The following is a 14,340-nucleotide window of genomic DNA, read 5'->3' as shown; positions in this document are numbered from 1 at the left end:
CACAACAGGAACTTCATAAAACTATAGGGGCTGAAGCAGGAATATTCCACTTTGTTCCACAACAAATTCTGCATTTTTTTGAATCGAAATTGGTCAAGAATTGTTGCCTTACTTATTTAACATGCCTCGTATTACGAATTTGGCATAAAGTGCAAAAACACGAATACGGTGTCAGACGGGGACTGCCGCACTTCGTGAACATGCTGTTATCAGTCCTCTAAGTACCATCAGCGAAAAGCTATGACGTGGACACGGTTTCCAAAACCACTGGGCCACGTGCAGTGCCCCTACGTTTCTGAACAATGTATAATGACTACGCTTTGCACACCTCTGCTATCTGCCCTGGAGGCGAAACTGAACCATACTCCGATTGGAACAATTGTGTGGTTGACGCTTCTGCGAGCGGACTTTGAGTGGTTAGCCGTCTGACAATCTTTAGTTCTCTCTCGAGCGCCAAGCGCTCGCGTCTTTTGCAGGTTCCTGCAGAGCCTTGTTACGCGTGATCGATTGCGCGCCGGCAGAACTTCCCTCGCCACTGTAATTTGTCGTTAGATAAACTTATTTTACTCCATCTGCAACTACTGCGATGCTGCTGCGTTCCACCTTATATATATACAGGGTGATTTTTTCCACCGTGTACAAACTCTAGGGATTGATCGACGAGAGAATACGAAACAAACAACGTCTAATAAAATTACATCCGTAAATGCAGAGTTTCCATGCTAGAGACCATTTATTCAATTATAATTTGTTACAGAGACTGATCTAACACGCGCTGTACCATGCAGCCACGGTTAAAGTATGCATGGTTTCCTCCTAGAGCGTGGTACTGTTTCTCGTATGTCAAGGCCTAGCGCTCTCTCCTGCCATAATGTGTCCGATTCACTTCTCCTGCTGACTCAAGTTGGAAGTGATACAACGTTGTACACAATGATTCCCTATTCCAATCGAGATCTTGCTGACATCTTCTTTACTTCGGAAAGGCAAACGGCAACGGGCGGCAAGGTTTTATTTGGAGACCTAGCCCCACCGACAACAACCACAGCATTCATTCAATGTTTGCAACACTGTTTCGCCGTTTGTCTTAGACAAGGGGTACTCGAAATGTTCGCACACCAGACTTGGAGGAAAATGTGATTAACACTGTGGAAGGCGACCGGCGTGTCAGTACCAGGCAATTGGCCCGCTAGTACAGGGTAAGACAGACGACCGTGAGAACATTCCCCATGACAATTGTTACTACTTATAGCGTGTGCAGGGCTTACTAGCGACAGACGCTCCAAATCGGGAGCAGTTTTGGCTCTGGTTTCTTCACCAGGATTCCGGGGTTTGTGTCGTCCATCCTAGTCACAGGTGAGGTCAGCTTTACGCGAGTGGTATCTTCACCTTTCATTACAGTCATCTGTGGGATAGTATGCAGAAAACCCGTGGAATGGTGAGAGCGAATCATCCGCATCGGTGCAGCCGGAATGTGTGGACCGGGATAATTGGCGACCGTATTTTGGGACCAGTCTTCCTTCCACGTTGCCTAACAGGCCGAAACTATCGGCGTTTCTTGCGGGTGACGTGGCCTCCCCTGTTGGAAGAAGTGCCATTGATCATTCGAAGGTATTTGTGGCTGCTAGATGATTGTGCTCCAGCTCTCTTCGCCGTTAACGTCCGGACGCATGTCAATCGTGTCTTCCACGGTCGATGGATCGGACGAGGGGGTCCAGTTGCGTGGCCTGCCCGTTCACCGGATCTCAATCCGTGCGGTGTCTGGTTATGGGGCCACCTCCAAAGTATCCTGTAGGCAGAGCCCATTCCAGATGTGGGGACACTGGAGCAGCGAATTCGTGCTGCCTTTGACACTGTTCGCATCCAGCATAATCTGTGAACGTGTGAGACAGAACATAAATACTACGCCGCGTACACGCGTGCGTTTAGGCGTATGGAAACCATTTTCAACACATACTGTAACTGTGGCTGCAGGGTGCAGCGCGTATTGGACCGCAGTCTCTGCAGCAATGTATGATTAAATAAATTTTCTCTAGCATGGAAACCATGAATTTCCGGACGTAAGTTCGTCAGACCTTTTCTGTTCCGTATCCTCTTATCGAAAAATCCCTAGAGTTTTTACACGGTGGAAAAATCACCCTGTACACACACACACACACACACACACACACACACACACACACACACACACACACACACACACACACGCAAACAAACAAGCGCTTCTATCGACGGCGCTTAGTTGGCGAGAGTTGGAACTAAGAGATGGGATCACAGCCCACTTCAACTACACGCCTTCTGCGCTATGCGCTGATGCAGGATATTTTTGAGCAGTCCAGAAGTCCACCTCACCGTATTGTCGAAGTATGATACTACGGGGTCAGATACGGCGATTGTACTCCGCGGTGAGTGGATAAAAGCGGCCACCAGGGCCTACTCCGCGCGTCGTAATTCCTTATAAAGCTACACATTCACCTCTTAAACATCATGATCCGTGCACAAGAGAGACCAGTTGAATCTATGAAATGTGAAGACCCTTTTCCAAATGTTATTCTGGATCACTCCGAAGGGAGAGGGCATCTGTCAGACTTCTTATCGGTAAAACAGGTAGTAATACCACTGGACCCTTTTATCCACGCTCGATATCCGAAACCTCTGGTATTAGGTACACAGCTGGCCACTAAAACTGCAATACAAAGAAGCACAGCAAATAACGAAATTTATCTATTGTGCGTATACATTATAGTAGGAAGAAACAAGAATAATTTTTAGGAATACCTTCATCGAATTGTGAGTTAATTTAGCATAAGCTGTATTAGGTATAGCTGTAATACCCATCGATGATGAGTGAAAATGTGTGTCGGACCTGGACTCACACCCGGATTTTCCATTCCGAGCGAGGTGGTTAGCATACTGGACTCGCACTCTGGAGGACGACGGTTCAAACCCGTCTCCGGCCATCCTCATTTAGGTTTTCCGTGATTTCCCTAAATAGTTACAGGCAAATGCCGCGATGGTTCCTTTGAAAGGGCACGGCCTGTTTCATTCCCCATCGTTCCTTAATCCGAGCTTGTGCTCCACTTCTAATGACGTCGTTGTCGATGGGACGTTAAGCACTATCTATTCCTCCGCCTCATCCTCCTCCTCCTCCGGATTTCCCACTTCTCCGGACCGACCCAAGTATTCACGTGTCAGCTGGACCTTTCATCACCGTCTAATCTGTTCATCCCTTCGTGCTCCCGCACGTAGAAGAATGAAATTATACTGACTCGAGACTATTGTTGTTATTATCGTCGTATGACCTGGCTAAGCCTTGTACGAGTAATACATATTTTACTCGACGATCCTACAGCCGTCGAAATATGCTTCGAAGTAAATTGGCTGAGTTACGAATTCTTTTAGAATGAGTTGTATTGGTTATACCTATACTAGATATCGGTGAAATGTGAAAATCTGAGCTGATGCCAAAAGAAATCGCAATTCAGCCAATATATTTCGAAGAATATTTCGATGGGTTTAGGTTTGTCAAAATATGAAGTGCATGAATAAGTTTGTGAAGTTTATGACAGTACACAGGATGAAAAGTTTGGTACTCCTATCTGCCACTTCGAGTAGTAACAATGGTTCTAAGCCGGCTGGACATCCGGGTCGAACTCAGATTGGATAAAAGATACGAAAACGTCATTCCATCCTCCTCCAAGCCCAAGCCGGAGTTCATCAATTGCAGAGGCGGTTGCCAGGTAAACCGTGACCAGTTTTCAGCAGGTACGAGATCGGGCTAGAACAACACTAACGCCCTATGTTTGGTGGTACACCACGATAACATGGGCAACATGTTGTCTTCATCTGGTACCAAGGCAGCTTCAAAGAGATCTAAGGCAGGACGCAACTACAGCCTTAGCATATCACAAACGTAGAAGCTGTCTACATCACCACCAGGTGCTCGTGTTGTATACGCAATGGCATCCTATAGTACACTACTGGCCATTAAAATTGCTAAATCAAGAAGAAACGCAGATGATAAACGGGTATTCATTGGACAAATATATTATACTAGAACTGACATGTGATTACATTTTCACGCAATTTGGGTGCATAGATCCTCAGAAATCAGTACCCAGAACGACCACCTCTGGCCGTAATAACGGACTTGATACGCATGGGCATTGAGTCAAACAGAGCTCGGATGGCGTGTACAGGTACAGCTGCCCATGCAGCTTCAACACGATAGAACAGTTCATCAAGAGTAGTGACTGGCGTATTGTCACGAGCCAGTTGCTCGGCCACCATTGACCAGACGTTTTCAACTGGTGAGAGATCTGGAGAATGTCCTGGCCAGGGCAGCAATCGAACATTTTCTGTATCCAGAGAGGCCCGTACAGGACCTGTAACATGCGGTCGTGCATTATCCTGCTGAAATGTAGGGTTTCGCAGGGATCGAATGAAGGGTAGTGCCACGGGTCGTAACACATCTGAAATGTAACGTCCACTGTTCAAAGTGCCGTCAATGCGAACAAGAGGTGACCGAGACGTGTAACCAATTGCACCCCATACCATCACGCCGGGTGATACGTCAGTATGGCGATGACGAATACACGCTTCCAATGTGCGTTCACCGCGATGTCGCCAAACACGGATGTGACCATCATGATGCTGTAAACAGACCTGGATTCATCCGAAAAAATGACGTTTTCCCATTCGTGCACCCAGGTTCGTCGTTGAGTACACCGTCGCAGGCCCTCCTGTCTGTGGTGCAGCGTCAAGGGTAACCGCAGCCATGGTCTCCGATATGATAGTCCATGCTGCTGCAAACGTCGTCGAACTGTTCGTGCAGACGCTTGTTGTTTTGAAAACGTCCCCATCTGTTGACTCAGGGATCGAGACGTGGCTGCACGATCCGTTACAGCCATGCGGCTAAGATGCCTGTCATCTAGACTGCTAGTGATTCGAGGCCGTTGGGATCCAGCACGACGTTCCTTATTACCCACCTGAACCCATCGATTCCATATTCTGCTAACAGTCATTGGATCTCGACCAACGCGAGCAGCAATGTCGCAATACGATAAACCGCAATCGCGATAGGCTACAATCCGACCGTTATCAAAGTCGGAAACGTGATGGTACGCATTTCTCCTCCTTACGTGAGGCATCACAACAACGTTTCACCAGGCAACGCCGGTCAACTGCTGTTTATGTATGAGAGATAGGTTGGAAACTTTCCTCGTGTCAGCATGTTGAAGGTGTCGCCATCGGCGCCAACCATGTGAATGCTCAGAAACGCTAATCATTTGCATATCACAGCATCTTCTTCCTGTCGGTTAAATTTTGCGTCCTTAGCACGTCATCTTCGTGGTGTAGCAATTTTAATGGCCAGTACTGTATGATACCAGGTGCTGGACCCAAATCACGATGACGAATGCAATCTGGCAACTTTCGTTCGCCTCTGAGCCTCCACACACTGATACGTCCAATGTTATGGCGTACGCAGGATTGGGACTTGTCTGCGAAGACGTCGCGTGTCCGCTCTTATACCTAATGTTGTCGGGCACGTCAGTCAGCGAGCCCCTCTGGTGCTGCATCAGGGAAAGCCCCACCACTGGTCACCGTGTTGACGGCCCGTGGTACTTCAGATGTAGCCGCACTGTCCGTACGTGTATCTGCTATGCTGCAATCAAGCACAGCATCTCACAGTATGTAATATGGCTGTACGATCCTACAAGGGTGGGCGAATCATTACGCTGTACTCCCGGGCACTAGTCGCATGGGTCCGTTAAGATCCTGCATGGCGTTGATAATGGCGCACATGAACCTATTGAGTATACTCGCATGACAGTCGTGGGATTCCAATCGACGCATCAGAATCATGGAACGATAAACTGGACTCTCGATTGGCCACGATCCCGCCGCATCATCTTACATTATTTACAGGTCGAACACAATTTTCCCGCCAACAACCAACGTTTAAACGCAATTTCTGAATGAGGCCCCGGTGTACAATCTTTCCTTATATATAGATTGTATTATAGATATTAGTGGGGTCTGTTCTGTTGGACAAACACCACTCGGGGTGAAGCAGCAGACGTTATACAGCAATAACTGGGGTAACAAGAATGGAAAGGGAATAAGATGGGAAAGAGATAAGAAGGAAATAATGATTTCCAGCCGCACAGGGCCCTGCGGCAATGCGACAGCTTGAATTGAAAATTTGTGCCAGACCAGGACTCCAACTCGGATGCTCTGCTTCTCTGGAACGGTTGCCTTAGCGGCCTCGGCCACCTGGACACACTTTCAGTCAAATCCAAATTCCCAACTTCCCGTTCGATCGCCTGAACGACCCCCGTCCATTAGCACCTACTCGTAGATTTCTGATTACCGTACGAGTTCGGGCGTTTGTGAGAACAAATGTCCTACAGAACAGACACCACTCATATCCATAATTTCATGGGCGCGACGGCTGTTACATGCAAAAGTTTCAGTGTGGATGCACAATCAACGTCCGAACTCTTATGGGAATCAGAAATCTGCGAGTAGGATGTTAATGGGCGGGGATCGTTGCGATGCAGCGAGCGAGAGATCGGGAATATGGTTCCGATGGAAAGCGTGTCCAGATGGCCTATGCGGTTTTATTTTATTTATTTATTTTTTTTTTTTTTTTGAGGGGGCAATTGTTTTAGGGCGAAAAAAGAAACAACGGAGATCAAACGCACATACTACAACCTTAGAACATTAATAAGTAAAATGCGACTATAAATTAAGGCCAATCGACGGAAGTAAACAGAGCTAAAAATAAGGACCTCCTCTTGGATACAGGCCCACAAAATACGTCTTAGGGACAGTGTAGATTTGGGAATCAAAGACTAAATGTCCTTCGCCTTATTGCTAGTTCGGGTAAAAAGTAAAACGCAATCGGCAGCCCGCGAGTTGTTCGCTAAAACGGTCGACAACTCAGACGGCAAACATATACTGCAACTTAAGCGGTTAAAAAAGGATATTGGGTCAGGAAATGGCGAACGGTCAAAGGTTGATGACAAAGAGCACCAAGTGGTACGGGATCGTCACGTAACAAATGATGAAAGCTAAAATGACAGTGGCCAATGCGCGACTTAGCTAAAATGATCTCCTTGCCACGAGAGGGCTAAGAGTAGACTGGCTAAGCCATTGCGAGACGTTTAATCCTCGTAGAGGGAAGACCAGTGGTGATGCCAAAGTCACATCATCTGCCGACAGACGGCAACACCGAGATCATCTGAATCATAAAACTAGTAGGCCACGGTAGGACTGCAGCCTCGCCAACAGCGTCAGCAGCCTCATTTCCCATCAGACCGACGTGACCACGAATCCACATGAATACCACAGTGGCTCCCTCAACAGCGAGCGAGAGGCGGCTTTCCTGGGCCCGTTGCACTAAGGGATGGACTGTGTACAGCACACACAGGCTCTGAAGGGCACTATGATACTCTGAGCATGTGACACAAAAGCCTATGTCGCCGGATGTAGTGGGTGACGTGATACCGGGCAATGACCCTTACTATAAAAATCGAGCAGTGTTCTGGAAGCTGATACTAAAAACGGTCGGTGCCAATGGCAAAGGCACACCCGATACCACGGTCAGTCTTAAAGCCATCAGCGTCCATGAAGGCGCTCTCGAGAAGTTGCATGCGAAGGCCGAGAAACTTACAGTGATAGATCGAATCTGGTGTAGTGTCCTTGGTAAGCAAATGAAGTCCAAGATGAAGACGGGCTGCCGCACAAAGCCAAGGTGGTGAAGGGTTCACAGCCATCGGGAACATGGCAGGTAGCGTGAAGTTAAGCTGCCGGAGCAATAGTCTAAAGCCAATTCCGGGAGGTAACAGAGAATAAGGGCGTGCCCCATTCAGGAGATCAAGAGAGTCATCGAAAGAGGAGGCATAGGCTAGGTGCATGGTATGGAAGACAAAAGGCAAGCGTATCACCTGAGGAAGACATCAAGCCGGTATGACAGTGGTAGTTCGGCAGCTTCTTCTACTTAGAGACTCTCAACCAGGCTGGTGTAAAACGCGCCAGAGGCCAAATATGTTCCACGATGGTGGATTGTGTGAAGCCAGGAGAAGATGGACGTACATGCAGATGAATAAACGAAACACGACAAGTGTAGTTTCGAACGGCCAGGCGATTGGTACAAACTGAAGAGGGTGGTCCGATACGCTCCCCAGGAAGTACTGCTTAGGACACGTAGGAAATTGAGGGACTGGGTACAGCATGCGGCCAGGTAAGACACATGGGAGGACCAAGAAAGCTTACTATGAAGTATGGGCCTCAGGAACTTTGTCATTTCAGCGAACGAAATAGCAACACGCCCAAGATGTAAAGACAGTGGAAGAAACCACTTTGGAGCCAGAAATTCATAGAAACTTCTGTCAGTGGAAGTGACAAAGCCATTGCCTATGCTCCACGAGTGAAGACGATCGAGAACCCACTGAAGACGTCGCTAATGGAGTCCATGGAGAACTCCAACAGATCATGAAGTCGACAACGAAAAGGGAGCCAAAGATATCTCGCAGGAGACAGTCCACATTAGGGTTAACGGCTATAGCAAGATAATGACACTCAGGACGAAGCCTTGAGACACCCCGTTCTCCTGGATAAAGGTGTCTGACAAGGCTGAACCACATTTACCTTGAAAATTCTGTCTCTTAAAAATTCCTGAAGGAAACGGGACAGGAAATCTTTGAAGTCTCACGTGTAGAGAGTACGGAGGATACCATTCCTTCAGCAGATGTCATAGGCTTTCTCCAAATCAAAAAATACGGTCACAGCTGGTTTTTCGCAGGAAACCGTTCATTACAGGGGTTGAAAAAAAGACGAGATGGTTAACTGCATGACAGCGTGCACGAAACTCTCACTGTGCAGTGGTTAGTAGGCTGAAAGACTCAAGCCGTCATACCAGCCTGAAGTGAATCATTCGTTCCATCACCTTGTAAACACAGCTGGTGAGAGAAATGGGGCGGTAGCTAGAAGGAAGGTGTTCATCCTCAGCGGGCTTAGGTACGGGTATGACAGTGCCTTCACGCCAGCATCTGCGTAACGTGCTGTCTTCCCAAATGCGATTGTACGTACAAAGGAGAAAGTACCTGCCCGTAAGGTGCTGCAACATCTGAATGTGAACGTCATCCGGCCCCAGAGCGAAAGGTCAGGATGAGGTGAGAGTATGGTCAAGCTCTTTCACAGTAAAGACAGCATTGAAGCATTCACAATTCCGAAAGAAGAAGGTATCACCCTAGTCGCCTCCACTCGTTTCCGAGGGAGGAAGATCGGGTGATAGTGAGTGGAGCTCGAAATCTCCGCAAAATAGCTGCCCAAGGTGTTTAAGGTAGCAACAGCGTCCACAATGGCATCATCTGCTACGGTCACGCCAGAAATCGGGGAATGAACCTCAGTCCCAAAGGAGATTGCTCCACACAATGGAAGGTGGAATGAAATTGTTAAGAGAAATAGTAAAGGAAATCCAGCTAGCTTCTTTGCTATCCCGAAGAATGCGACGACACTGAGCACGCAACTGTTTATAACAAATACAATTCGTCACTGAAGGATGATGGTTAAAAAAGTGGAGCTCTCCAAATACAAATCACATCATTGCACGTCCCAGTCGACAAAGGGACTGGGACGTGGCGCAGTAAAGTATTAGTGCAAGATATGGATCATTCTGTGGCGATAAGGGTAAAGTTCGTAAGGTACTCTACCTGGTCATCACAACTGGGGGAAACGCTGTTCGTCGAACGTCACCAGGGAGGAGTAAAGTCTTCAGTCTGCCTTAGAAAGCTGCCAGTTTGGTTTACACGCAGGTGGGGTAGGAGTCAGCAAATGGATAGCACACAGGAAATCGTCGCTCGATTACATGACAGAGGGATCAGACCACTCGAGATGAGAGGAAAGCTTGACAGTGCAGAACGAGATGTCCAAATGGGAATACGAGTACGTGTTTGTGCAATGGATGCTTCAGTGTTAACACAGATGAAGTTGTATTGAATGTGAAGGTCAGCCAAGAGGGAATCTCTCAGACAGGTACTCTAAGAGCACCAAATGGGGACGGTGGGTGTTAAGCCGCCGAGCAGCAAATATGGGGGAGGTAGCAGACCAATAAGCTGGAGTGAGTTAGTCCCAGTGACAGTTAATGACGGAGGGATGTAGACATTACAAAGAAAAAAAAAGTGAAACGAGGAAGGAAAATGCAGACTGCAAGCTGTTGCAGTCGGTTGTTCAACGAGATAGTTTGTTTATGGATTTCTTCCTGAATGAGCAATATGACTCCTCCATGAGATGGAAGGCTGTCCTTATGGGAAGGGTCAAAGCGGACTGGAAGGAAACGGGAGAGGTAAATTTAGTTTTCTGGAGGCCGCTAATCCAAGAGCAGCCGTGATTCCTCCTAGTTACAGCTAATGGCGCAAACGTTCCATTGGAGGAGAGTCGTAATGGCGAATGGTGGTGGGGGGGGGGGGGGGGGGGGGGGAACAAACTAAGGCCAGTAACCTCGATGGCTGCCGAGTGCCAGCCTTCAAAGACGCACTGATACAGGTCGCAAAGGCAGGAGGATCCTGTTCTTATGAAATATACAGAGGCGTTGGCATTCTCCCTAGGTCACCCTGCAGACTCCAGGGCAGAAATATGGTAGGCAGAGCGCACCGGTGAAATGGAGGTCAGCCGGGTGAGGGTATCATGCAATGACACCGTTAAAGAGGGTCTCTGAGTCAGGAGAAGACTGACTGCTTTTGTTCGATTTCTTAGAGCCTTTATGGTTGGCAGACGAAGACTCAGACTTTTGTTGGCTGAAAGGATATAGAAAGATCTTCGTGGGAGTGTTCCTTTTATCCTTACTGGTGTGCAGATTGTGTAGCAGGTGATTTCGCCGCCTGGGGCGAAGATCTGGTGGCGCGTTGTGTAGCTGTAGGAGGGGGGGACGGAGATGCTAACGTGATACTGGGCGATTTCACAAATGCGCTATTGAATTGGAGGTCTGAAGTCTGCGTGACCACGTCCTTCGTGGAATGAGGCACAGCAAGAGTGGTACTCTAAGTGCTGGATAATAAAATGCAGGGTTTTCGACTAGCCAACAACTTTCGCTCAACAGTTTAGTATACTTTTTCCTCCCTGGAACTCCTGGATGGCCACTCATCAAGATGCGCACATGGGACACTCACGAGTAGCGGCGGCATGACTGCTATTACATTGACATAGTAGGGGGTAGGGGGAAAGGAGGAGGATGGGGGAGGAGGGGGGCAATCGGCCTTATGAGCGTCTATAACCGGAAGTAACATATTTGGCCGTGTTTTGACACGACACGCGAGTGTGGTTGTAACGCTGGTACTGGTACCAACATATCGGGTTTGGAATGTACAATCGGACTGTGATGACTTCATAGTCTCCCTAAATCTTCGATGGATGCACTACTCTATCAAATGTCAGAAAAAAAGAGTGCATGAAGGTACTAAGTTTGCATAATTTCCCTCTCGGTTAAACCATCAAGCATCTGAGTGTAAATAACACCACATGAAGAATTCAGCGTACGTTAGGCCTCGACACGAACAGGACAGCGGTGGAGGAGTTAAGCTGTAAGCAGTTGTAGGGCCTGACAATCGCAACTGGTCTCCAGAAACCAAGTTCCATTACATAAGTGAGAGCAGGATTTCACTGGACCTGCACTTGCAGCAATTCTTTTATGAACAATAAATCCTTAGTAGATGTAGTCCGAGATGATGATGATGATGATGATGATGATGATGATGATGATGATGATGATGATGATGATGACTGGCTCATTGGAAGAAAATCCTCCATGATTGCCAGCATCTTCGATGGCGCGCTCTTTCCGACTAGTGGCTTCATCACCTGCATTAGGTGATTGTTCACACCTCAGGTCATACGTTCAGAACAACAGACAGAGGGACCAATTAGCAATTGGGAAGTTGACACCTCAGACAATCACCACTCCCAGGGTCTGGCCTGTACCCGGGGGTACGTGCGAACCATACCTGTTGACCTTTACCAGCGTACAGGGAGGAAGAAGAAACAAAGAGACCTCAAACGCCGAAGCGGAGGAAGGGGAGGAAATGGAGAACGAAGAAAGAGGGAAAAATCAGACGAGAGACTACTCCAATGCCGACTTACCGAAACTTCAAAGTGCATTCCAAAAAATACGCATGACACGTTCCCCAATGGAGGAGAGAAAAATGGCAGGATGATAGACATGCCGCACGGAGGAGGAAGAGGTGTTGCGAATGGTGTCGGATGGTAGCCAAGCATGAATTCACTGAAGAGTGGTGAGCCCCCCAGAGGGCTGACGGGGTTAAGACAACTGTTCTAGAGAAGCGGAGCATTGGAGTTCAAGTCCTGGTCTGGCATATATTTTCAACTCCCGCCGTTGCATTGTCCCAATGTGGCTGGTGTTTTCTTCCTATCTCCTTCCTCCATCCCGTTTATTTTGCATTGCTTTCAGCCCAATCATTCTTATGTATAGAACGCAGATGGCTTTATTGCTAACTGCATTGTGCGGTTACACTGAAATGCTGTCATTCGCATATCCATGCCTGTAGTAAACTTCATACCCACTTGACGTTTGTTGTACGCCGTCTTCGTGATGCTGCAATTTTAATTTTGACATTTCATCGCCTTTTTCGTCGGTCCTAGCCAATGAAGTGTGAAAACATCGATATAGAACTAAACACTTGTTTACAGTGCAAGGTGTGAAATAAATGCCATTAACTTTTTTCTCTAGAAAACACACACACACACACACACACACACACACACACACACACACACACACACACACACACACACACACACACAGACAGACAGAAACGGGGCTAGAGTGGGTAGTGAGTGTTATGTAGAGTAAATCCGATGCACAAATGTCGTCACGAGTATGTAATGCACCTCTAAAGCGGCTCGGACAACTGAGTGGAAACGTGCACATACCTTTGATGAATGAGGCGTCGTGACGACGTAATGTTTGGAGCGCTTGACGCCGCTCGGGGTGGGTCTCTTGTACAACACGAACTTACTGCGTCGGCGCCCGCGGTCGCCAGGCGGAAGGAAACCGTTGTACCTGAAAACCAAGAGACGGTATCAATCACAAAATATTGCAGCTAGGATCTATGGACTGATGTTACCGTTATTGTAATAAACTAATACGGAATAAATCTGAATTCGGCTACGGTGCTATAAACAGAAGGGTGCCGCGAAGTTTTTTTCTGGGTTCTGAAGTAATTTTTACCAATGGGTTGTAAATCAAGTATGTTTGGAACCACACGCAGTACTGCAGATAACTTCGGGGCAGCTAATCTGATTTCATGGGGCACTGGATCGAAAAATGTTACTAGTTATATTGTACATCAACTAGACCTTGCTGTAGTAAACTACCATGGTACTTTCATCAACTTTATCTTTCCTTTATTTTGATTCATCTACAAAACAATCCAATAGCAGTTCGAAAGTAAAAACGGTTTTGGACAATATCCACTTGCTTTCCAATGATTGTTTGGATAAAGAGTAGGGAATAGTAAAAAAGCTAACATTATTTAATAATCAACAACTGCTATTCTGAAGTAAACTGTCGTAGTTCAGTGATTCTTACTGTAAGATATATGGCCAATATCTGTGACGGAAGGTTCTAACCCCTTTCTATTTTCCTGGCCCCAACATCCCATTCATGTGGCCAGGAGCCGAGTCAGCTTTTTCAGAAGGTCAAAAGGACATCAATAATTCGATACGAGTACATGCATGAATTAGTTATTACCATGATTGTTATGTTGTTAACTTTTTTCGCAAGTACCTAATGGTTTATACGAGTCCGGGTAACCAACAGTTTCGTCCTCAAACGAAGCTGTACGCTAATATTAGCGTATTTAGACGTATGCATCACTCGTGGAAGTTGAAGAGTCTGACATCGTCGTCAGTTCTAAGGAGATGATACATAATAACGTTTTTCGATCGCCACGTGTAAGATGAGGCATGAAACTCATGTAAGGGCGGTAAAATGATGTACTATCTTTCGTGCGTACCAAAGGTCATCCACCTGATATTCAACTGTAATGCTTTCTGACGAGAACAAGACTACATACACGGAGAACGGTCGCGGCGAACAACTTTGTGAAATCACCCGATTAGAAGCTCGATGAACATAAAAAAAAAAACTAAAGCGCTCCATAGATCGGGTTCGACATGCACGCAGGACTTCTAATTCCAGGCCATTTTCATGTTATAAACTCCCGGTGTTCTCAAAGTATGTAGCAACGTTACTTGCTAGTGCAACGTAGATGATCAATTTTCTGTCTGATAAGCTTGACTACTCTAGTCATATGAGCATCA

At 47.1% G+C, this 14,340-nt stretch overlaps 1 protein-coding gene across 3 annotated transcripts in view; it reads right to left on the bottom strand.

Annotated features, from left to right (window-relative positions):
* LOC124612940 (protein pellino) overlaps positions 1 to 14,340 on the bottom strand; it is a 440,385-nt gene that overhangs the window by 110,518 nt on the left and 315,527 nt on the right. For all 3 annotated transcript variants that reach the window (XM_047141442.1, XM_047141441.1, XM_047141443.1), the window contains exon 3: positions 12,949 to 13,078. In XM_047141442.1, the coding sequence (XP_046997398.1) occupies positions 12,949 to 13,078 (130 nt within the window). The remainder of the gene's footprint in view (positions 1 to 12,948; positions 13,079 to 14,340) is intronic.

This window comes from Schistocerca americana, chromosome 4, assembly GCF_021461395.2.
Source record: "Schistocerca americana isolate TAMUIC-IGC-003095 chromosome 4, iqSchAmer2.1, whole genome shotgun sequence".
Lineage (NCBI taxonomy): Eukaryota > Metazoa > Arthropoda > Insecta > Orthoptera > Acrididae > Schistocerca > Schistocerca americana.
Note: the sequence above shows the minus strand (reverse complement) of the source record. Positions and strands in the feature narration are given on the sequence as shown.